The sequence below is a fragment of the Dendrobates tinctorius genome, unplaced genomic scaffold, assembly GCF_039654945.1.
Source record: "Dendrobates tinctorius isolate UK_male_01 unplaced genomic scaffold, ASM3965494v1 ptg000160l, whole genome shotgun sequence".
In the NCBI taxonomy this organism is placed as follows: Eukaryota; Metazoa; Chordata; class Amphibia; order Anura; family Dendrobatidae; genus Dendrobates; species Dendrobates tinctorius.
Genome location: NW_027361827.1, coordinates 8,115,377 through 8,140,380, shown reverse-complemented (window position 1 = coordinate 8,140,380; position 25,004 = coordinate 8,115,377). Strand labels below are relative to the sequence as shown.

The window sequence follows — 25,004 nt, the reverse complement described above, 5'->3', positions numbered from 1 at the left end:
GTGCTCGGAGATTTAGTTTTTGCAGTCTTGTCTGCATGATTTGTGACTTGTAGACCGGCTTAATATATGTGGGAATTCCCTAACAAACAGGCATTCCTCATATATTCAAGCTGTCTAGCAGTCACAAATCATGCAGATAAAATGATGAAAACGAAATCTCCGAGCACGCCAAAATACTCGGCGGACACCCGAGCAACGAGTATACTCGCTCATCACTACATTCCAGAGGTTTTCAATGGTGTTCAGGTCTGGAGATTGGGCTGGCCATGACAGGGATTTCATGAGGTGGTCCTTCATCCACACATTGAGTGACCTAGCTGTGTGGCATGGCGCATTGTCCTGCTGGGAAAACCAGTCCTCAAAGTTGGGGAACGTTGCCTTAGCAGAAGGAATCAACTGTTTTTCCAGGATAACCTTGTATGCGGCTTGATTCATACGTCCTTCGCAAAGATTAACCTGCCCATTCCAGACTTGCTGAAGCATCCCCAGATCATCACCCATTCTTCACCAAATTTCACAGTGGGTGCAAGACACTGTGGCATGTACATCTCTCCAGCTCTCAGTCTAACCATTAGACGACCAGGTGCTGGGCAAAGCTGAAAATTACACTCATCAGAGAAGATTACCTTACTCCAGTCCTCTATAGTCCAATCCTTATGGTCTTTGGAAAACTTCAGCCTGGCTCTCCTTTGCTTCTCATTGATGAAAGGCTTTTTTCTACCTTTACATGACTTGAGCCCTGCCTCTAGGAGCCTGTTACGAACTGTTCTTGCCGTGCACTTCACCCCAGCTGCCATTTGCCACTCCTTTTGTAGGTCACTTGATGTCATCCTGCGGTTGCCGAGTGACATTCGAATAACAGTACGATCATCCCGGTCAGTAGAAAGTTTTCACCCTCTTGCCGGTCTGTAGCTTTGTTGTCCCCAATGTCTGCTTCTTGACCTTGTTGTAATGGACTGCTGTCTTAGAAATTTTGAGGATGGAGGCAACATGACGCTCACTGTATCCCTCAGCTAGTAAAGCCAGAATTGAGCCCTTCTTTTCCTCACTCAAGACTTTTCTTTTCCACTCCTTTGGCATGGCTAAAAGTAATTTTTTCAATTCCTGTTACTTTTGGGATATTACTAGCACTTGTTTTGGCATCCAGCTTGTCCTATTGCAAGAGGATTGTGAACACCACAGCGGTGTTTTTTATACTTTCCTCCGTTAAATAAGATTTGGTTCAGGTGATCACCTAATCAGAAGTACATTAAGAAGAATGAGGTGTACGCTGGTTGGAATACAACTGACACTGGAATGGAAAGGCTGTCAGACATGTAGGGAAGCTGATTTTTATAAAACTGTGCAGTGGTCTCTTTTTACCAGAGCTGCATGTATATACGTATATATCACACACACAAACATGTGACGGTCAGTTCTCACATGGTAAAATATATATATACACATACACACACACTAACACACCAACATATACACATGTGCTGATCAGTTCTCACAAGGCATTATATATATATATATATATATATATATATATATAACATATCACACACGTATGTACACATATAACACACACACTGGTCAGTTCTCACATGGCAGAAGAAGAAGGCAATGCCTAACAGTCAGACAAAGCAGTATGTGGCGATCGCTGGCAGCCCCCAGGCTGGCATGTGTCCTCGGCAGGGACGTGGCTGGATGCTGACAGCCCGGCTAGTGACTGACATGTCCACCACACACACCATGCACGGCGCCCCCAGGCCTGCGCAGCTGGGGGTCTAGTGACAATAGAGGCCAGGACTTACATGAGGACCCCGCATACGAGGCGACTGCTCCCTGCTGCCCATGCTGGTGGTGAAGTGCCGGTGCTCGGTGGATCGCTGTGTGGCTCCTGCCCGCCGCCAGCCTCACTGCATGGACTTGTAGTATTTCATTGATTGGCATCTGCGCTCCATTCTTAGCGGAGGAGGAAGCCCCGCCCACTATGTAAATGAACCCTGTGGCTGAACGTGCAGGTTCCGTTTAGCCTCACATGATTCCTGACACCGTGCGGGGCGGGCGGGTAGTCTTTTCTCTTTGCAGACGGTGGCCTCATACTCGGGGAGGGTAGTCTCTTCTCCCTGCAGACGGTGGCCACATATTTGGGCGGGCAGCCTCCCTGCAGACGGTGGCCACATATTTGGGCGGGCAGCCTCCCTGCAGACGGTGGCCACATTCTCAGGAAGGGTAGTCTCTTCTCCCTGCAGACGGTGGCCACATCCTCCGAGCGAGCAGCCTCCCTGCAGACGGTGGCCGCCGGCTATGCTGTGATTTCTAGCATGTCCCTTGGTCTGGGAGCAGACCTTGTGTGCAGAGGCTGAGGGTTCATGTGTCTTCTATTCAGTGTATCTCCTCCTTGTGCAATGCTCTAGTGTTCTCACTGGGTTTTCTGGGATATTAATAACAGCAAGCAATGACCAGTGACCAGACCGAGTTTTAGGCTGTGTGCACACGCTGCGGATTAGGTGCGGATTCATCCGCACGGATTTTGTAAAATCCGCAGGTGAAACCGCAGGTCAAAAGACCTGCGGTTTTACCTGCGGATTGCTCTGCGGTTTTGCCCTGCGGTTTTTCATCTCCTCAATGGAGGAGATGGCAAACTGCAGGAGAATCCGCAGAAAGAATTGACATGTCAATTCTTTCTGCGGATTGAAAACCGCAGATAATCCGCGCGGAAAATTCCGCACCGTCTGCACTGCGGTTTTTGATTCCCATAGGGAATCATTGTACTGTACACCGCAGCAAAAACTGCTGCGGGTCCGCAGCGGCCAAAACCGCTGCGGAACCGCAGCAAAATCCGCAGCGTGTGCACACAGCCTTACAATTCTGATCACTCAATTTATAAGGTAATAACTCTGGAACGCTTCCATAAGTCCCACTGACTCTTAGAAAGTTTTTCCGTGATATATTGTACTTCATGACAGAGGGAACATTTCCTGGCTATAACTTGCTTTTATTTATGAAAACAAATAGAAATGTGGCAAAACAATTTAAAATGTTGCAATTTTCAATCTTTTCATTTGTATGCCTTTAAATCAGAGAGTTATTTCACACAAAATAGTTAATAAATATCATTTCCCACATGTCATCTTTTTATCAGCACAATCTTGGAAACATTATTTTTTTGGTCAGGAGTAGTGATGGGCGATGAGTAAAATGCTTGTATGCTCGTTGTTCGGGTCGAGCAAATTGGAATACTCAGGTGCTCGGACAGAAAAACGAGCCCAATGTAAGTCTATGGGAGACCCGAGCATTTTTGCAGCGCCCCCCCCCCCCCCCGGGGTCCTTCTAAAGTCTAAACATCTGAAATCGATGGGAACTGTGATCAAATGACATGGGAAAGACCCCTGGAAGCATTCCTGACTCCCACGTCACTGCTGTGAACAATGTTGTCAGAGTGTGACTCCACTTTTCTGGGTGCACAATAAAACATACAAAAACTAAACCAAAATGGATTTTCCTGGGAAATATGTTAGGAACATCCTTTCCAGGGTAATGATTTGTATGTAAGGCAAAATAAATAACCTAAAACGAAAATGTTCCTCCACCACTTGGGCTATGTTCACACGTAGCATTTTTGATGCGTTTTTCAACTTTAGCATTGCTTTCAACCAAAACAAATGCATACGCTGGGAAATGTCATTGTAACATTTTACAACCTTATCTGGTCATGTGGTGTGTGATACGGCATCAGACACATCCTGTTTCATTTATGAAGGAGGGACTGTTAAAGGAAGAGGGCCATTAGGTGGACTTTAATCTTCTTAAAGGGACAGCAGTTTGTCCTCACTAATCTTAGAGGGCCAACAGCCGGCTATGCTTTATTGTTCCCATTATTAAACAGTGGGTCTCCTTTACTGTTATTGCCTATGCATTGACTGCAAGGCCTGACCAAAATTTGGACGCACCCCAATACCCCTTTGACGAGACGTACAGGAGGGCCACATGAAAAAATGTTCCCATTATAAGAAAATGGTTCTCGCATAGTGTTTGCCTAGGCATTGAATGCAAGGCCTGCCCTGCACCAAAGTAACATGCACCCCAATAACCCTTTCAACTGACGTACTTGAGGGCCTCATGACAAAAATGTTCCCATTAGAAGAAAGTGGGTCTCCCATAGTGTTTGCCTATGTTTTTAATGATTGGCCTGCCCTGCCACAAAGTTACACACACCCCAATAACCCTTTCAACACACGTCCTGCATGGCCACATGAATCCAAAGTTCCCATTTTTTTTCATTTGGTACTGCCATACTGTTAGCCTATGCATTGCATGCAAGGCCTGCCCTACCACAAAGTTACACGCACCCTAATAACACTTGGAACAGATGTCCTGGATGGCCACATGAAACCAACGTTCCCATTATCATGAATTTTGTACTCCCATACAGTTTGCCATGAAGTGAATGCAAGGCCTGCTCCAAATTTGGATGCACCCCAATAACCCAAAACACAGATGTCCTGGATGGCCACATGAAACCAAACTTCCTATTATAGGGAAGTTGATACTCCAATACTGTTTTACTATGCAGTGAATTGCAGTGTTAAACCTGAAGAACCTGCATTTTTGAATTGCAGTGGTGAGCCTGAAGAACCTGGAGTGGAAAATTGCAGTGTTGAGGCTAAAGAACACCTGGCAGTGGAGAATGGCAGTGTTGAGGATGAAGACCCAAAAGTGGACAATTGCATTGTTGAAGCATCTGACCAATTCCTACAGTTCCCATTATTAGAAACTGGATCTCACATACTATTTGGCTATGCAATGAATGCAAGGCCTGCCCTGCCCCAAAGTTACATGCACCCTAATAACCCTTTGAACCCACATACTGGATCCCCACATGAAACCAAAGTTCCCTTTTTTTTATTTCGTACTGCCATACTGTTAGCCTATTCATTGAATGCAAGGCCCACCTTGACACAAAGTTACATGCACCCCAATAACACTTGGAACAGATGTCCTGGATGGCCACATGAAACCAAAGTTGCCATTTTTTCATTTGGTACTGCCATACTGTTAGCCTATGCATTGAATGCAAGGCCTGCCCGGCACCAAATTTACACGCACCCCAATACCCCTTTGAAGAGTCGTAGAGAAGGGCCTCCTGAAAACAATGTTCCCATTAAACTGCAAAAAATTTGGAGGCACTCCAATGCCTCTTGAAAGAGACATGGAGGAGTGCCTCATAAAAAAAAGTTCCCATTATAAAGGAGCGGGTCTTCTATACTTGTAATGCCCATACACTAAGTGTATGGGCTGACAAACATTACCCCCTGTACCCCCTGGGGGGTACACATCAACATATTTTTAAAAAAAATGTTTACGGGAATCATAAACACCCTTGCAAAAATTTCTAGTGGCTGTTGCCTCACGGAACACGTTCACCCTCGTGTTCTAGTGGTGGTGTCTGAAGAGACATGGAGCATGTCCTATAAATGTTTTCACTAGAGATGAGCGACTTTGCCTTTTTTAGGGTCGAGTCGGGTTTCATGAAACCCGACTTTCTCAAAAGTCGAGTCGAACGAAATCGGTCCACTATAGGGAAAAGTCGAGGTCCAACTGAAACACGAAACCCAATGCAAGTCAATGGGGAAGCAAAGTCGGCAGGGAGTGGAGGACAGTAAACACACCTACAGTGCCCATTTCAATGCCAAAACATCAATTCTTATTACTGAAGCTTGTCAACCTTAATTTACTTCAGTATAATAGTTACGCATTGAAAACTGGGGGGTATTTGGCTAAAGTTGTGGGGGGTTAGGGCTTGCTCCAGGTTTTCGTGTGCTCTGGGCCAAAGAGTGTCAGTGCGCCCCTTTAACACATACCACAACTCATGATGCTCCGATACGGCACAGAAATATAGGTATAGTAGAATAACAAATACTTCACTGCTTACATGACATGACTGATCTATTTTAAATTGTACAATAGCTCAAAAAAGGACAGTATATTACTCCATACAGTATTATGGCCACCACATTGTGCGCCATACAGAATAATGAGCCCCATATATTTCTCCATACAGAATAATTGGTCCCATATGACATTCCATACAGTATATGATGAGCTCCATGTAATGCTACAGTATATGTTGGTCCCCATGGATGTTGATCCACTGTCTTATGGGCCCAAATAATCTTCCATATATAATGGGCCCCATTTCTAATGCTCCAGTGTGTAATGGGCCCCATAGATGCTGCTCCAGTGTCTGATCTGCCCCATTTAGAATTTTCCAGTATATGATGGGCCCCATGGATGATGCTCCAGTGTCTTATGGGCCCAAATAATGCTCCATATATAATCGGCCCCATTTATAATGCTCCAGTGTATAATGGGCCCCGTAAATGCTGCTGCAGTGTCTGATGTCCCCCATTTGGAATGCTCCACTATATGATGGGCCTCATGGATGATGCTCCAGTGTATGATGTGCCCAAATATTGCTCCATATATAATCTGCCCCATTTAGAATGCTCCAGTATACCATGGGCCCCATGGATGATACTCCAGTGTATGATGGGCCCCATATCTCATTCTCCAGTGTATAGTGCTCCCCAAAAATTGATCCCAACCTTTAAAAAAAATTAAATACCTCTCCTCGCTGGGCACTGCTCTACTCTGGACTCCTTAGCGTCAACATCTTCCAGCTCTCTGCACTTGGACTGTTTAAGCAGGGGGCATACAGACGTGATGTCATCGCGCTCTCTGACCTGAATGTCACTATCAGGAAACGCGGAAGACATCACGGCGGTGGAGCAGGGAGAGGTAAGTATTGCGAGTGCTGTGGCCCTGAGCAAGCAGGGTGGGCCCACTTGTGGGCGATGGCACTGGCACAGGGCCCCTCATAGTACACCGGTGTGTCTGACGGTGAGTGGGCCCTCCCACCGGCAGAGACACTTTTGCGTACTATGAGGGGCCCTGTGCCAGTGCCGTCGCCCACGAGTATGCCCCCCACCTGCTCAGGGAACCGGCACTTTCATCAGCACCTTCCTCTGTGTCACTGTGTAAGGTGGTATAGTATGCGGGAAGGGGCACCTGAATTTCATCAGAGTCAGATTCTAGCTCTGTAGAGTGCAAGGGGAATGTAGTGCTGTTGGTGAATGTACCAGCAGAATCATCTAGCAGTGGCTGTGCATCAGTGCACTCCATCTCTGATTCATGGGGAATTCAGGCTTTCACTTGATAACCCAGGCATGGTATGTGAAAACAGCTCCATGGAGTAATCTGGTGAGGCCTGCTGCATCCTTCACTTTTGGTGAGGGTGAAGGACACAAGGAAAGGGGTTGTTCATGACCAGAAGCCTGCACTGAGGACTCAGTGCCTGCAGTTTTTGAAACTTCAGAAGGGGAGGCAATAGAGCTGGAGGCTGTTTCAGCAATGTAAGCGAAAACCTGTTCCTGATGCTCCGGCTTCAAAAGCGGTTTACCTACTCCCAGAAAAGGAACTTCTGGGGAACTTTAAAGGCCTTCTTGTGCCAGACGATGATGCAGGCTCAACACATCCTGCCTTAGCTGCTATTGTACTTTTGACATAACCAGCAGATGCCCCACCACCACCATCAGTACCAGCTGCGCCCCCCCGCCCACGTACGCGGCCTCTTCCACCAGACTTCCTCATGGTTGGAAAAATGTACCAAAGATAACAGCAGAGATATGGTACTGTATGAGAAGCGGACAGCTTTATACGGTGTATGTATGGAAAATTTTAATTATCCATCTATTTTTTAACGGAGTCACACACAGATGCTGTCTCTGTATCGATTTGACCATGATCAAACAGCAGATATGGGATACTGTTTGACAAACGGACAGCTCTATACGGTGTATGGATGGAATATTTTAATTATCCATCTATTTTTTAACGGAGTCACACACAGACGCTGTCTCTGTATCGATTAGACCGTAATCAGACAGCAGATATGGGATACTGTTTGACAAGCGGACAGCTCTATATGGTGCATGGATGGAAAAATGAAATCTCCGTCTATCTTTGTACGGAGTCACACACAGATAGCATATATTTGTCCATGATACCAGCCGGTACACGGTAGTTTGTGAGGAGCATACACCTCGATACGGTGTGTGAAAAAATGAACGCTCACTAACTGTGAAGAAAAAAGGAATAAAAGTATTTTTGCTTTGAAAAAAGCAGTCTGCATAGCAGTGTGCAAACAGCAATGCAGCTATTAGGTAGCCTTATAAGGCAGCCTAATAACCACCAGATCTGCTGCACACAAAAATGTGAAAAAATGAATGCTCTTTAACTGTGCAGACAAAAGGAATAAAAGTATCTTTGCTTTGAAAAAAGCAGTCTGCACACTAACTGTTGTGTTGTACAGTGAAAATTGCTATCAGTGTAGCCTAAGCACTCTCCCTATTGAGAACGAGCAACAGCAACCTCTCCCTATGCTAAGATCGGCAGAAGTAAGATGGCGGTCGGCGTTCAGGGCTTTTATAGCCACTGTGACGCCCACACAAAGCCTGCCAATCACTGCAATGCCCATATATAAGATGGTGGTGGCCGCTGCCTATGTCATCACGTTGTCCACAGTGTGAGTCATTAATCATTGGCTGAGAAAAGGCGCTGGAAGCATGATGGGAAACGCGACTTTGGTGCGCGGGTCGGCGACCTCATGGCCGACCTCACACTATGGTCAGGTTTCGATCGGCGAAACCCGACTTCACCAAAAGTCGGCGTCTTTTGAATTTGACCGACCCGTTTCGCTCAACTCTAGTTTTCACAATTTAAAGGAGTCGGAATCCTATACTTGTAATGCCCATACACTAAGTGAATGGGTTGACAAACATTTCCCCTGGCGGGTACACATTAACCTACTGTGTAAATATTTCTTTTACGGCCATCATAAACACCCTTGCAAAAAACTATAGTGGCTGTTGCATCGCGGAACACGTTCACCCTGGTGATCTAGTGGTGGTGTTGGAAGAGACGTGGAGGATGCCCTGCTAAAATTTTTTTCCCAGTTGACCCCCTTCACCCCCAAGGGTGGTTTGCACGTTCATGACCGGGCCAATTTTTACAATTCTGACCACTGTCCCTTTATGAGGTCATAACTCTGGAACGCTTCCATGGATCCCGGTGATTCTGACACTGTTTTCTCGTGACATATTGTACTTCATGATAGTGGTAAAATTTCATTCAAATAACTTGCGTTTATTTGTGAGAAAAACGGAAATTTTCGCGAAAATTTTGAAAATTTCGCAATTTTCCAACTTTGAATTTTTATGCCCTTAAATCACAGAGATACGGCACACAAAAAACTTGATAACTAACATTTCCCACATGTTTACTTTACATCAGCACAATTTTGGAACCAAAATTTTTTTTTGTTAGGAAGTTATAAGGGTTAAAACTTGACCAGCGATTTCTGATTTTTACAACACCATTTTATTTTTACAGACCACATCACATTTGAAGCCACTTTGAGGGGTCTATATGATAGAAAATACCCAAAAGTGACACCATTCTAAAAACTGCACCCCTTAAGGTGCTCAAAACCACATTTAAGAAGTTTATTAACCCTTTAGGTGCGTCACAGGAATTTTTTTGAATATTTAAAAAAAAAAATCAACATCTAACTTTTTTTCACAAAAAAAATACTTCAGGTTCAATTTTTTTTATTTTACCAAGGGTAACAGGAGAAATTGGACTGCAAAAGTTATTGTGCAATTTGTCCTGAGTACGCTGATACCTGATATGTGGGGGGGGACGACTGTTTCGGCGCATGGCAGAGCTCAGAATGGAAGGAGCGCCGTTTGACTTTTTCAATGCAAAATTGGCTGGAATTCAGATCGGAGGCCATGTCACGTTTGGAGAGTCCTTGATGTACCTAAACAGTGGAAACCCCCCACAAATGACACCATTTTGGAAACTAGACCCCCTAAGGAACTTATCTAGATGCGTGGTGAGAACTTTGAACCCCCAAGGGCTTCACAGAAGTTTATAACATACAGCCGTACAATTAAAAAATCATATTTTTTCCACAAAAATGATCTTTTCACCCTCAATTCTTATTTTTCCAAGGGTAACAGGACCCTAAAAGTTATTGTGCAATTTGTCCTGAGTACGCTGATACCCCACATGTGGGGGGTAAACCACTATTTGGGCGCATGGCAGAGCTCGGAAGGGAAGCAGGGCCATTTGACGTTTTTGGCTGGAATTGAGATCGGACACCATGTCGCGATTGGAAAACCCCTGATGTACCTAAACAGTAGAAACCCCCCATAAATGACACCATTTTGGAAACTAGACCCCCTAAGGAACTTATTTAGATGTGTGGTGAGAACTTTGAACCCCCAAGGGCTTCGCAGAAGTTTATAACATACAGCCGTATAATTAAAAAATCATATTTTTTCCACAAAATTGATCTTTTCACCATTTTTTTATTTTCCCAAGGGTACCAGGAGAAATTGAACCCCAAAAGTTGTTGTCCAATTTGTCCTGAGTACGCTGATACCCCATATGTGGGAGAAAACTACTGTATGGGCACACGTCGGGGCTCGGAAGGGAAGTAGTGACGTTTTGGAATGCAGACTTTGATGGAATGGTCTGCGGGTGTCATGTTGCCTTTGGAGAGCCCCTAATGTACTTAAACAGTGGAAACCCCCCACAAATGACCCCATTTTGAAAACTAGACCCCCTAAGGAACTTATCTAGATGTGAGCTGAGCACTTTGAACCCCCAAGGGCTTCACAGAAGTTTATAATGCCAGGGCATGAAAATAAAAGAATCAGATTTTTTCCACAAGCATGATCAATTAGTCCCCAATTTTTTTATTTTCATAAGGGTAACAGGAGAAATTGAACCCCAAAAGTTGTCCAATTTGTCCTGAGTACGCTGACACCCCATATGTGGGAGAAAACTACTGTATGGACACACGTCAGGGCTCGGAAGGGAAGTAGTGACGTGATGGAATGGTGTGCAGGTGTCATGTTGCCTTTGGAGAGCCCCTAATGTACCTAAACAGTGGAAACCCCCACAAATGACCCCATTATGGAAACTAGACCCCCTAAGGAACTTATCTAGATGTGTGGTGAGCACTTTGAACCCCCAAGGGCTTCACAGAAGTTTATAATGCCCGGGCATGAAAATAAAAAAATCGTATTTTTTCCACAAACATGATCAATTAGTCCCCAATTTTTTCATTTTCCCAAGGGTAACAGGAGAAATTGAACCCCAAAAGTTGTTGTCCAATTCGTCCTGAGTACGCTGACACCCCATATGTGGGAGAAAACTACTGTATGGACACATGTCGGGGCTCGGAAGGGAAGTAGTGACGTTTTGGAATGCAGACTTTGAGGGAATGTTCTGCGGGTGTCATGTTGCCTTTGGAGAGCCCCTAATGTACCTAAACAGTGGAAATCCCCCACAAATGACCCCATTTTGGAAACTAGACCCCCTAAGGAACTTATCTAGATGTGTGGTGAGCACTTTGAACCCCCAAGCACTTCACAGAAGTTTATAATGCCCGGGCATGAAAATAAAAAAATCATATTTTTTCCACAAACATGATCAAATAGTCCCCAATTTTTTCATTTTCCCAAGGGTAACAGGAGAAATTGAACCCCAAAAGTTGTTGTCCAATTTGTCCTGAGTACGCTGACGCCCCATATGTGGAGAAAACTACTGTATGGACACACGTCGGGGCTCGGAAGGGAAGTAGTGACGTTTTGGAATGCAGACTTTGATGGAATGGTCTGCGGGTGTCATGTGCGTTTGGAGAGCCCCTGATGTACCTAAACTATTGAAACTCCCCACAAGTGACCCCATTTTGGACACTAGACCCCCCACGGAACTTATCTAGATGTGTGGAGAGCACTTTGAACCCCCAAGTGCTTCACAGAAGTTTATAACGCTCGGACGTGAAATAAAAAAAATAATTTTTTCCCACAAAAATGATATTTTTGCCCACAATTTTTTATTTTCCTAAGGGTAACAGGAGAAATTCGACCCCAAAAATTGTTTTGCAATTTGTCCTGAGTAGGCTGATACCCTACATGTGGGGGTAAAACACTGTTTGGGCGCATGGCAGAGCTTGGAAAGGAAGGAGCACTATTTGACTTTTTCAACTCAGAATTGGCTGGAATTGAGATCAGACGCCATGTTCCATTTGGAGAGCTCCTGATGTGCCCAAACAGTGGAAACCCCCAATTCTAACTCCAACCCGAACCCCAACACACCCCTAACCCTAATCTCAGCCCTAGCCCTAACCCTAACCCTAGCCCTGGACCTAACCCTAGCCCTAACCCTAACCCTAATGGGAAAATGGAAATAAATACATTTTTTTTCATTTTATTGTTTTTCCCTAACTAAGGGGGTGATAACGGGGGGTTTGATTTACTATTTATTACGGTTTTTATATTTGGCAACTGTCGCACGCTAAAAGACGCTTTTTATTGTAAAAATAGTTTTTGCATCACCACATATTGAGAGCTATAATTTTTCCGTATTTTGACCCACCGAGTCATGTGAGGTCTTATTTTTTGCGGGACGAGTTGATGTTTTTATTGGTACCATTTTCGGGCACATGACATTTTTTGATTGCTTTTTATTCCGATTTTTGGGACGCAGAATGAACAAAAACCAGCGTTTAATGAATTTCTTTTGGGGGGGTGCGTTTACACCGTTCCGCGTGCGGTAAAATTGATAAAGCGGTTTTATTCTTCGGGTCAGTACGGTTACAGTGATACCTCATTTAGGTCGTTTTTTTATGTTTTGTCGGTTTTATGCAATGAAAACTATTTTATATAAAAAATAATTATTTTTGCATCGCTTTATTCTGCGAGCTATAACTTTTTTATTTTTTCGCTGATGATGCTGTATGGTGGCTCGTTTTTTGCGGGACAAGATGACGTTTTCAGCGGTACCATGGATATTTATATGCATCTTTTTGATCACGCGTTATTACACTTTTTGTTTGGCGGTATGATAATAAATCATTATTTTTTGCTTCGTTTTTTATTTTTATTTTTTAAGGGGTTTGCTAAAGGGGTTAACTAATGGGACATTTTTATAGGGCGGGTCGTTACGGACGCGGCGATACCTAATATGTGTACTTTTATTGTTTGGTTTTTTTTATTTCCAAAAAATGGATTTATTGGGGCAATATTTTTTTTTTTTCTAATTTATTTGGCGATTTTTTTAAAATTATTTTAACACTTTTTTTTACTTTTTTTTTAACTTTATTACATAGTGCCAGGTGGGACATCACTGTCCTGTGACAGATCGCTGATCTGTCACATCACAGATCACTGTGACAGATCAGCAATCTGTCACAGGCAGTGCAGAAGGCTTCCTCATGCCTGCGCTTTGCAGGCACTGAGGAAGCCAGCTTCCTGCAGGCCCCCGAAGGCCCCCGTCGCCATCTTGGATTCGGGGGCCTGCAGGAAAGGAGCCCCCCGCAGCAGCGCTGCACATTGCGCTGCCATGGGGGGCTCAGGGAAGCACGGAGGGAGCCCCCTCCCTGCCAATGCTTCCCTTTAACCCTAGGTACACCGCGATCATGTTTGATCGCGGTGTGCAAGGGGTTAACGTGTCGGGGCGGTCCGTGACCGCCCCTGACACATTGTGCCGGGTGTCAGCTGTGATAATCAGCTGACACCCGGCCGCGATCAGCGGCACTCACCACGTGGGCGCCGCTGATCGCGGTAGACGTACTATCCCGTCCATGGGCATAGGGGCCCGGGTCCCATGGACGGGATAGTACGTTGGATGTCAGGAAGGGGTTAAAGGAGCAGGTCTCCTATACTTGTAATGCTTATACACTAAGTGTATGGGCTGACAAACATTTTACCCTGGGGGGTACACATCAACATACTGTGTAAATATTTTTTTTTAAAAGGCATCCAAAACACCCTTTTACACAATAAGTTGGCTGTGGCATCACGGACCACTTTCACCATGGTGATCTAGTGGTGGCTGATGAGGATGAGGAGAAGGAGGAGGATAACACCAAATTGCCAATATCAGGAAATATATGCCCATGTGTGGGTGTGAAGAGGTGCATGGGAATAGACCTCCCAAAAAAAGACACTGTATTGGATATTATGTTTTGCTGTTCGGTGGTGTGGAGAAGTCTGGCCCAATCCAGCCCTTGTTCATTTTTATAAGTGTCAGCCTGTCAGCATTTTCAGTTGACAGGTGGATGCACTTATCAGTTATAATTCCAACAGCGGAACTAAAAACCCGCTCTGACAAAACGCTAGCGGCAGGGCAGGCCAGAACTTCCAAGGCGCAGAGAGCTAGTTAATGCCATGTGTCCAGCTATCCAATAAATAAAAGGCCCAGAGGAATCACTGAGGACGTTGGTACGGTCAGCAAGGTACTCCCTCGGCATCTTCCCAAACTTTCCACTCTTTGTCAGAGTACACCGTGCCTCTGGGCCAGAGCGATGGGAGGCTCTGAGAAAACTCTCCCAGAACTTTGCCAGTGTTCCCCTGCCTCTGCTGGATTGGAGTTGTGTCTCTCTTCCCTGTACTCCTCGGTTGTCCATGGAACAAGGAGGTGGAATAAGATTCTGCAGGTGAACAACTGGCTACGTCGATGGTGCCGTCAGCAACGATTTGGATTTCTGGATCACGGAGTGAACTACTTATACGATGGACTACTTGCTAGAGATGGGGTGCACCTTACGAAGACTGGAAAGCAGGTATTTGGAAGTCGCCTTGCTACACTTGTAAGGAGAGCTTTAAACTAGAATAACATGGGAAGGGAAGCAAAAGACCAGAAAAAGCCATACACCTGACAAATGCTACTGAGAACTCTGCTATTAGAAGTGGAAAGGAAGAACAAAGACGAAAGAATCTAATTAAAAAAAATATTGGAGAAAGAGAAACCAATCACAAACTAAAATGTTTCTATACTAATGCACAAAGCATGGGCAACAAACAAGGAGAATTGGAACTACTAACACAGGAAAAGAAATATGATGTCATTGGAATCACTGAAACTTGGTGGGACAATACACATGATTGGAATACAAGACTAGAAGGATACAACTTATTTGCAAGAAACAGACTTGATAAACGAGGAGGGGGTGTCGCATTGTATGTTAGAAACGCGTATATCTGCACAGAGATTGAAGCTTCAGAGACTGGGAGTTCTGTGGAAACTGTTTGGGTAAGAATACAAGGACAGAACAATGGAAAGGACACCATTGTAGGCATTTACTACAGGCCGCCTGTGCAAGCTGAAGATATGGATGAACTCTTTATGCATCAAATGGCCAAGTTCTCCAAAAAATATGACATAGTTGTCATGGGAGATTTCAACTATCCAGACATTTGTTGGGAATCTCTCTCAGGCAAAACTAACAGGTCAAGGAAATTCTTATCCTCTCTTGCTGACAACTTTATCTTCCAAAAGGTAAAGGAGAAAACAAGGGGAACTGCTACCTTGGATCTAATCCTTATAAACAGGGAGGAAATGGTTGAGGAGGTAAAAGTGGCTGGGACCCTAGGAGGTAGCGACCATGCTATTTTAGAATTTTGGATAACTAGAGGCGGAAGACCTGTGAAGACTCAGACGTCAAGGTTAGATTTCAGAAAGGCAGATTTTAAGGGATTCAGAAAGAGAATTGGAGGGATCCAATGGCTGGATATCCTTAAAGACAAAAATGTCCAGGAAGGATGGGAAATCTTGAAAAATGAAATTCTCAAAGCACAGTTGTTAACAATTCCGAAAAGAGGGAAGAATAGGAAGCATTTAAGGAAACCAGGATGGATGAACACAGAACTTAAGCACATGCTAAAAAGGAAGCAAAAAATGTTTATAAAATGGAAAGAAGGAGGCATATCTAAAGAAGAATATAATGCTGTCTGCAGAACCTGCAAGGCACACATCAGATTATCTAAAGCTGAAAATGAATTGAGGCTTGCAAGAGATGTCAAAAGCAATAATAAAGGATTTTGGGGATATGTCAAAAGTAAAAGAAAAGTCAAAGATGCTATAGGATTTTTACAGGATGAAAATGATGAAATGGTAAGACAGGATGTTGAGAAGGCTGAACTTTTAAATTCCTATTTTGCATCTGTTTTCTCTCAGAAAGGAAATGTAACATCAACTGTTATTCACTGTCCTATTAAGGGAATAGAAGAATCCAGGATATCTATAAACAGAAAGATAGTGAGGAAACACTTAGCTAACCTAAATGTATTCAAGTCTCCAGGTCCAGATGAATTACACCCCAGAGTGCTGAAGGAGATAGCAGAAGAAATTTTTGAACCCCTCTCCATAATCTTTGAAAATTCTTGGAGAACAGGAGAAGTGCCAGAAGACTGGAGAAGAGCAAATGTTGTTCCTATCTTCAAAAAGGGGAAGAAGGTGGACCCAGGCAACTATAGGCCAGTGAGTCTGACTTCTATACCAGGAAAGATTTTTGAACAAATTATTAAACAACATGTATGTCAATACCTGGATAAGAATGAAGTGATTAAACAGAGTCAGCATGGGTTTGTAACTAATAAGTCATGTCAGACTAATTTAATTTCCTTCTATGATGGTATTACTGATTGGGTGGATCAAGGAAATGCTGTAGATATAGTATATCTTGACTTCAGCAAAGCATTTGACAAAGTCTCTCATACAATCCTTATTGAAAAAATGACTAAGTATGGAATGGACAAGGCAACTGTTAGGTGGATTCATAACTGGCTTAGTGGTCGGACCCAAAGAGTGGTCGTAAATGGCTGCACATCCAGTTGGAAGAATGTCTCAAGTGGGGTACCACAGGGCTCTGTCCTGGGCCCTGTATAGTTCAACATCTTTATCAACGATTTAGATGAAGGAATTGAGGGTAAACTGATTAAATTTGCTGATGACACAAAGCTAGGAGGGATAGCTAATACTAGAGAAGAGAGAGAGAGGATTCAAAAAGATTTAAATAAACTGGAGAAGTGGGCAGCAACTAACAGAATGGTTTTTAACAGGGAGAAATGCAAAGTACTACATCTGGGCAATAAAAATGAAAAAAGCATATATAGAATGGGAGGAATAGGGCTAAGTGACAGCACATGTGAAAAAGACTTGGGTATACTAATAGATCACAGACTGAATATGAGTCAACAGTGTGATGCAGCAGCAAAAAAGGCAAATGCAATTCTAGGATGTATTAACAGAAGCATACAGTCTAGATCACGTGAAGTAATTATTTCCCTCTACTCCTCTTTGGTCAGACCTCATCTGGAATATTGTGTCCAATTTTGGGCACCACATTTTAAAAAAGACATCAACAAACTGGAGCAAGTTCAGAAAAGAGCGACCAGAATGGTGACCGGTCTGCAAACCCTGTCTTATGAGGAAAGGTTGCAGGATTTGGGAATGTTTAGTTTGCAAAAGAGAAGACTGAGAGGAGACTTAATAGCTGTCTACAAATATCTAAAGGGCTGTCACATTGTAGAAGGATCAACTTTATTCTCATTTGCACAAGGAAAGACTAGAAGCAATGGGATGAAGCTGAATGGGAGGAGACACAGATTAGATATTAGAAAAAACTTTTTGACAGTTAGAGTGATCAATGAGTGGAACAGGCTGCCACGAGAAGTGGTGAGTTCTCCTTCAATGGAAGTCTTCAAACAGAGGCTGGACAGACATCTAACTGGGATGATTTAGCGAATCCTGCTTTGAGCAGGGGGTTGGACCAGATGGCCCAGGAGGTCCCTTCCAACTCTACGATTCTATGATTCTATGATTCTATTCCAACAAACTGTGACCTCTGCCGCCAATGTTTTCAGATGGGAATTTTTTTAATAATTCCACAACAATGGCGCTCTGGTACTGCACCATTTTAGTATACCTGTCTGCCTCTGGAAGAAGAGATTGAAATTACTCCTTGTAGCGTGGGTCTAGATGTGTCACCAACCAGTAATGAGTGTCACCAAAAATTTTGATAATGCAAGGGTTAGGGGAAAGGCATCGCAACATAAAGTCAGCCATGCGTGCCAGACTGATAACAGCCAAGACTTCCATGTCCTCACCAAGAGGATGACTGACCATGCTGTCCTCCTTCCCTCCTGTCCTCAGGCCATCCAAGCTGAACAGACGGTATGACAGATGTACTTGTAGTACTGTCTATAGCACATGAAAGTAGCTCCTGTTTTTCCTCCTTCTCTTCTTCCTCATTGTCAACCTATCCAGGTTTTGATGACATGAGGCTGGGCTGTGTGTAATCACTCTGTATGGTTCCTTGCACCATCTTATCGTGTTACACCTGCAATGCATCCTCTTTCATTGTGAGCAGAGAGCATTTCACTATGCAGAGAAGCGGGATGGTGACGCTAATTATGGCATCATCGCCACTCACCATCTTGTTGGACTACTCAAAGTTTTGTAGGATGGTACATATGTCTGACATCCATGTCCACTCCTGAGGTCTTATGTGTTGAGTCTGAACTGAATACCAACGGCCTTGTTGATGCTAGTAGTCAACAACTGCCCTCTTCTGCTCACAAATCCTTTCCAACATCTGCAATGTAGAGTTCCAATGTGTGGGGACATCACACACCAGTCGGTGAGCCGGAAGCTGCAAACGCTGCTGAAGCACGGCAAGGGCGGCTGAAGCTGTTGCTGACTTGCTAAAATGGGCACACTGGTGGCGTACTTTCACAAGCAGATCCGGCAGCTCCGGGTATGTTTTGAGAAACTGTTGAACAACGAGGTTAAGCACATGAGCCAGGCATGGTACGTGTGTGAGCTCGCCTCGCCTCAGAGCCGCCACCTGGTTCCGGCCATTGTCACACATGACCATGCCTGGCTGTAGGCTCAGCGGTGTCAGCCACAGATCTGACTACTCTTTCAGAGGTGTCCATAACTCTTCAGCATTGTGCAGTTTGTCACCTAAGCATGTTAGCTTCAGCACAGCTTGTTGCCGCTTTGCTGAGACAGTGCTGCAGCGCCTCTAGCTTGTGAATAATGAGCTCATTTCCGAGATGGAGGCTGATGAAGAGGAGGATGAGGTGCAGGAGTTGTAAACTGTGGGGGCAACCCTGATTGACGTAGGGCCCGCAATCCTCTGTGTTGAGAGGACGTGTTCCATCCCAAGGTCCGACTGGGTCCCGGTTTCCACTATGTTAACCCAGTGTGCTGTCAGTGAGATCCCTGCCCACAAGCATTTGTCCATGTCATGTCCGCCATGTCTGTCAGGTCTGCTATGTCTGTTTTGCCTCATGAACCCCTGGAGCGGTGTGCACGCGTATCTTGTCTGCTATCCTGCTTGTTCCCTAGAGCAGTGTGCACACTCACCTTATGTCTGCAGAGCTGCAAGATGCCTGCGTTTCTGCTTTGCCTTCTGTGATCTTCTCGTCATGTCTAGAATCCCTGATCATGTGACATTTCCTAGGATCCTGCACTGTCTGGTTCTGCAATCATCTCGTCATGTCTGAAACCTTGATCATGTGACGTTTCCTAAGATCCTGCACTGTCTGGTTCTGCAATCATCTCGTCATGTCTAGGATCCCTGATCATGTGTCCTTCCTAGGATCCTGCACTGTCTGATTCGGTGATTATCTCGTCATGTCTGAAACCCTGATCATGTGACTGTGCTCTGTGATCCTGGAGCATCTGAACTAGGAAGTTCTCCCCTGGTCCTGACCCGGAAGAGGAGGTGCTGTGCCCTATGTCAGACCACCCCTTCCTTTGCTCAGGGCCTGAGTATTGTGTTGCTTCCCTGCATGACTGTTTGGTCTGCTCGGTCGCTCCCTGTATTCTGTGCCCGTGCACTTTGCTCTCTTGTGCATCTCTGCACACGCTCTGTGCTCGTACTCCATCTCTTGTCCCATGCCTTGTCTTTTGTTTGTCCGTTGTGCCATGTTCGTCCTTGTCCTGCTTAGACTTGTAGTCCTTCTGTTATTCTCTGCCTTGCCTGTTTCTGCCATGTCTTGCCTTCGCTATGCTCTGCCTTGTGTTTCTCCTCGGTTCTCTGTCTCTGCCTGTTATTCCTGCTCTCTGTGCTATGGTGCTCTGTAGTGCTCCCTGGCACACGCACCATTCCTCCTCTCTTTCCGTTTGTACTCTTTTCTATGTCTAGTCCCAAGGCTCTGCCTTGGCCCGGCTCTGGGCTTCGGCCTACGCTCTGCTGCTAGACTCTTTCCTATTGTGCTCTCTTGCATGTTTCTAGGCTAGTCCCAAGGCTCTCCCTTGGCCCGGCTCGGGGCTTCGGCCTATGCTCCGCTGCTAGTTCTGGTCTTGCTCTGTTCCTGTTCCGTGTTTCTGCCTATGCTTCCGTTCCTGGTTCTGTACTCTGATTAAGCCCTGCCTGGTTTCTTGTCTTGTCTTCCCTTGCTGCTTCGTATCCTCTTTGCATGCGCCTGGCCTTCCTAGCCTCCTGTTTGTGCCTCAGCCGTGCCCGCCTGCTTGTGCCTCAGCCGTGCTCGTCGGTCAGTGACAGCTGTGTCGCCTGCCATGCCTCAGCCGGGTTCGCTGGAGTCTTGCCCGGCTGTCAGTGCCGCAGCCCAATCAGCTAGCCAGTGCCCCACCCGTGCCCTCTGTGCTCCCTTGCACTTCACGCTGTTTCCGCACTGTGCTCTGCGTGCTCTCTAAAGCACGCGCAGGCCCTCGCCTGCCCATGGCATACCTCCCCGTGCTTCTGTAAAAGTACACGCAGGCTTTGCCATGTCCCCTGTCGTGCCCTCTTGCATGCACAGGTCCTAATCCGGTCCTTGAACCCTGACCCTGGCGTGCCTCTCTGCAAGCACAGGACTCTGCCTCGCCTGACCCTGGCGTACCCCTTTGCATGCGCAGGACTCTGTCTTGTATCTTGTGCCTTGGCGTGTCTCTACACACGCACTCTGTCTTGTACCTTGTGCCTTGGCGAGTCTCTACACACACACCCTGTCTCGTTTTGTGAACCCTGGCGTGTCCCCTACACACGCACCTTGCCTTGCACCTAGCCTTGAACCCTGGCGTGTCCCCTACACACGCACCTTGCCTTGCACCTAGCCTTGGACCTTGGCGTGCTCCCTAACACGCACTATGCCTGGATATCTGTCGTGCCTCCTTGCCTGAAACCTGGTTTGCCTGCCGGATGCCCGGAACCTGCCGATCGCTGCCAAAGATCGTAAGCTGGATGACTGTGGCCTGATGTCCAGAGCTGATGTCCGCAGCCTGATGCCTTGATCATGTCGATCGTTGCCAGTGGTCCGGAGTCCGATGCCATTGTGCCTTTACCTGTACATAGGCGTGCCACCTGGCACGTACCATGCTATGGACCTTGGCGTGCCCACGCACGCACTTTGCACGTTTTGTTTGTTCTCACGTTTTTACACTGAATGTGATTCTGAAGTTATCCTAATGAAGATACCTTGCACCTACGTCTTGTCTTGTCTTGCTTCTTGCTCGTCCTGTTGCCAGACACTCAATAGTGTCCCCTGAGCTGGCCGTCTGGTCCAGCTGCCGTGGTGGCTCACCCCCTTGGCCTTGCCCCTGACACTCCCTGTACAGGGGGTGGGTTCTCACTAGGTACGCTCGCCCTAGGTGGGTGGGTGCCACGGTCCAGAGGGTCCACTCTCTCTCAAGAAAAACGACTCAGCGTCAGAAGAAATAGTGGTGGCTGGGGACTGAGCACCTTGGACGGCCTCCGCCATCAGGTTGCAGAAAGCTTCCGTCTCCACAAGCCTAAAAGGCAACATTTCAAGTGCAAGCAGAAGATAAATGTGTGGATTTAGTACTTTGGCCTGTGGGGCTTTGGCTGCGTATTTCCGCTTGCGTTCCAATGACTGGGGTATGAACAACTGAAGGCTGCGCTGGGACAAGAACGTGGATGTGCTTGATGATGGTGCTAGTTGAGTGTGGGCAACGAGAGGTGCAGGGCAGGAGGCATCTTCGCATGCACCGTGGACAGGGGATTGGCTTGCACATACAACAATGGAAGAAGCAGTGGTGTCACCCGTAGACTCTGTTCCTGCAGCCTGGTGTTCGGCCCACAAAGCAGGTGGTGCAAATGGCCTGTTTGGGGTTATCGGCAGAGTCTTTAAAAAACAACCAAACTCGGGAAGACCTAACAGTTGGACTGGCAACTTCCATTGTGTTGGTGTTACGGGGCACGGTTGCCCGCCTTCTGTCTGCGGACACCACAATGCTTCTTCCTGCCTGTTGGGGTGCTACGCCTCCCTCCCCCTGTGTGCTGCTGTCCTCTTTCTGCATGTCCCCCTGCCAGCTGGGGTCAGTTACTATATCATCCACCACTTCGTCTTCCACTTCCGCACCCTGGTCCTCCTCCTGACTTTCTGGCAATTGTGTCTCATCATTGTCCACCTCTTGTGACACATTCCCACCGTCGCCTTCGTGTGACTGTGGCTGCTCAAATATTTGGGCATCGCTACATGCGATCTCATCTTGCCCCGCTTCAAGTGGACCGGGCGAGAGGCCCAAATCCATAAATGAAAAAGTGAACAGCTCTTCGGAGTGTCCAATTGTGGGATCAGATGTCTCTGGGCACTCGGCATGGTGAGAGGAAGGAGGATCAAGGTGAGGAATATGCGGTCCAGACTCACGGCTACTCAGACTTGACTGTGTGGAAGACAGGGTGCTTGTGGTGGTGGAAAAGTGACTGGAAGCATTATCTGCTGTCCAACAAACACCCTTTTGACGCAGCTCTGTCTTCAATAGTGGTGTGCTGCTGCGGTCCCCTAGTAATTGGGACAGGAAGGTCGAGCAACAGATGGGGGTGTTTGTTGTGGCCTAAATTCAGCTTGCCCACACCCTCGGCATCTGCATGCACCATCACGTCCACTTCCCCGTCCCTTGTCACGCGCCTTGCCCATTTTAAATGGACTACAATAATTTCCACGTTCACTACAAATGGCTGAATTTGGAGTGACCTTATATGTGATCCGTGTGCGGAAAAAACACAGTTTAAAATATCTGTCCTGTAGGTAACAATATTTTTTTTTAGAAAACTGGTGTCAATAACTAGGGTAACACTTAGCAAAAACTGTTGAATGGAGGCCTCAAATGCCCCAATTTTTAGCCCACAGATAGATGAGGCATCTGATGCAGATACTACACTGTAAGATATGAGGCCTGTATTTTTTTTTAACAGCAAAATAGTGTATAGCACAAGGGTTATACAGGAAAAACACTTGAATGGAGGCCTGAAATGCCACAATTTATAGCCCACAGATAGAAGAGGCATCTAACGGAGATGCAACACTGTAAAATTTGTGGCCTGTATTTTTGTTTTTTTACAGCAAAATATTGTGTAGAAATAGGGTAAGACACAGCAAAAACAATTAACTGGAGGCATGAAATGCCACCATTTTTAGCCCACAGGTATATGAGGCGTCTAACGGAGATACTACACCGTAAAATATGTGGTCTGTATTTTTGTTTTTTTAATGCAAAATATTGCATAGAAATAGGGTAAGACACAGCAAAAACAGTTAACTGGAGGCCTGGAATGCCACAATTTGTAGCCCACAGATAGATGAGATGCCTGACGGAGATAGCACACTTTCAAATATCTGGCCTGTATTTTTTTGTTTTTTGGCCCAGCTAAATTGTGTCAATAAGTAGGCTAAGACACAACAAAAAAAATTCTATGGAGGCATGAAATGGCACAATTTTGAGCGCAATTATATGCTATCGGTGTGGCGGACAAAACCCAGTGTAAAATATCTGCCCTGTAGCTATATATTTTTTGGGAAGCTAAATATTTTTTGGGCAGGAAATGGTGTCAAGAAATTGTATAAGAGACTCTAAAAATTTTTTACAGCACCACAAAAAATGGCAGAAATTTCTGCAAACTCAGGTGTGATGGCTGGGACAGGCAAACCCATTTAAAATAGCTGGATTTTCACGCTGTACTATGAAATGGATCTGATTATATTCTGCAGTGTCAAAAAGCAAATGGACAAAAAAGGGGGCTCTGGAATAAAATAATCAGGATTAAGATGCAAAAAATTGTATTCCTGGCCACTGATACCTGGGGCTAGGTATATTTGTAATAGGCAGTAGGAGACAGTAATGGAATGGACCCTCTTGATGTATGTTCTGTCTCCGACATAATTCTCAACCTTTGACTGTCTACTTGTCTATTTTGATAACATACAATGATTGCTGTATGTATAGAATGTCCAGGTTTCTACCGTGTTTCCCCGAAAGTAAGACCCTGTCTTACATTAATTTTACCCCAAAAAGTCCCACCCTGTCTTACTTTCGGGGGAGGTCGAAAAAAAATGACAATTTCTTTTTAACCAATAAATTAACATTTATTAACATGCTGTTATACCCCATAACAGTGCCGTATCCCACTGCACACAGCCCCACACCCCATAACAGTGCCGTATCCCACTGCACACAGCCCCACACCCCATAACAGTGCCGTATCCCACTGCACACAGCCCCACACCCCATAACAGTGCCGTATCCCACTGCACACAGCCCCACACCCCATAACAGTGCCGTATCCCACTGCACACAGCCCCATACCCTATACAGTACATGTTTCCCTACTTGGTTTTTAAATGCTGGACGTTTTCCTCTGCGGTGCGGCTGTGGGTGCGGAAGGCCTGTGCTGCAGGGAACGCTGTGCCAATCAGCAGGGAAACAGCGGTGACGTGGGGAACAGGGGCAGCCAATGAGCTGTTGAGCTGGGCGGATTGCGGGGTTAACACGGCGAGTTAACCCCATGAGTGCTGGACCCGCCCAGCTGCACCTGAGGACACCTCTGGAGCCTGGGGACCCAATGGGGGACAGCGGCGGCCCAAAGGTAAGGGCCTTACATTTCACAGCGGCCCCCAACCCTGCCTTACATTCGGGGGAGGCCTTACATTGAAGGACCCCCCGTAACCCCACCCTGTCTTACTTTCGGGGGGGTCCTACTTTCGGGGAAACACGGTATATAGTTTAATGTTTTCTGTATCTTTGGCTCCATCTACTGATCAAAGTCATAACTGCAGTGTTATTCTAATTACATTAATTTTCGCTTCTATATTTTCCCTCCGATCCACAGTGTATTCTGGGTAAGTTTG

At 45.8% G+C, this 25,004-nt stretch overlaps 1 protein-coding gene across 1 annotated transcript in view; it reads right to left on the bottom strand.

Moving 5' to 3' along the window:
• GNE (glucosamine (UDP-N-acetyl)-2-epimerase/N-acetylmannosamine kinase) overlaps positions 1 to 1,941 on the bottom strand; it is a 76,884-nt gene extending 74,943 nt beyond the window's left edge. Inside the window, exon 1 of the mRNA XM_073549646.1 lies at positions 1,800 to 1,941. Coding sequence (XP_073405747.1) covers positions 1,800 to 1,841 — 42 coding nt within the window. The 5' untranslated portion in view covers positions 1,842 to 1,941. The remainder of the gene's footprint in view (positions 1 to 1,799) is intronic.
• Between the last annotated feature and the right edge of the window lie 23,063 nt (positions 1,942 to 25,004).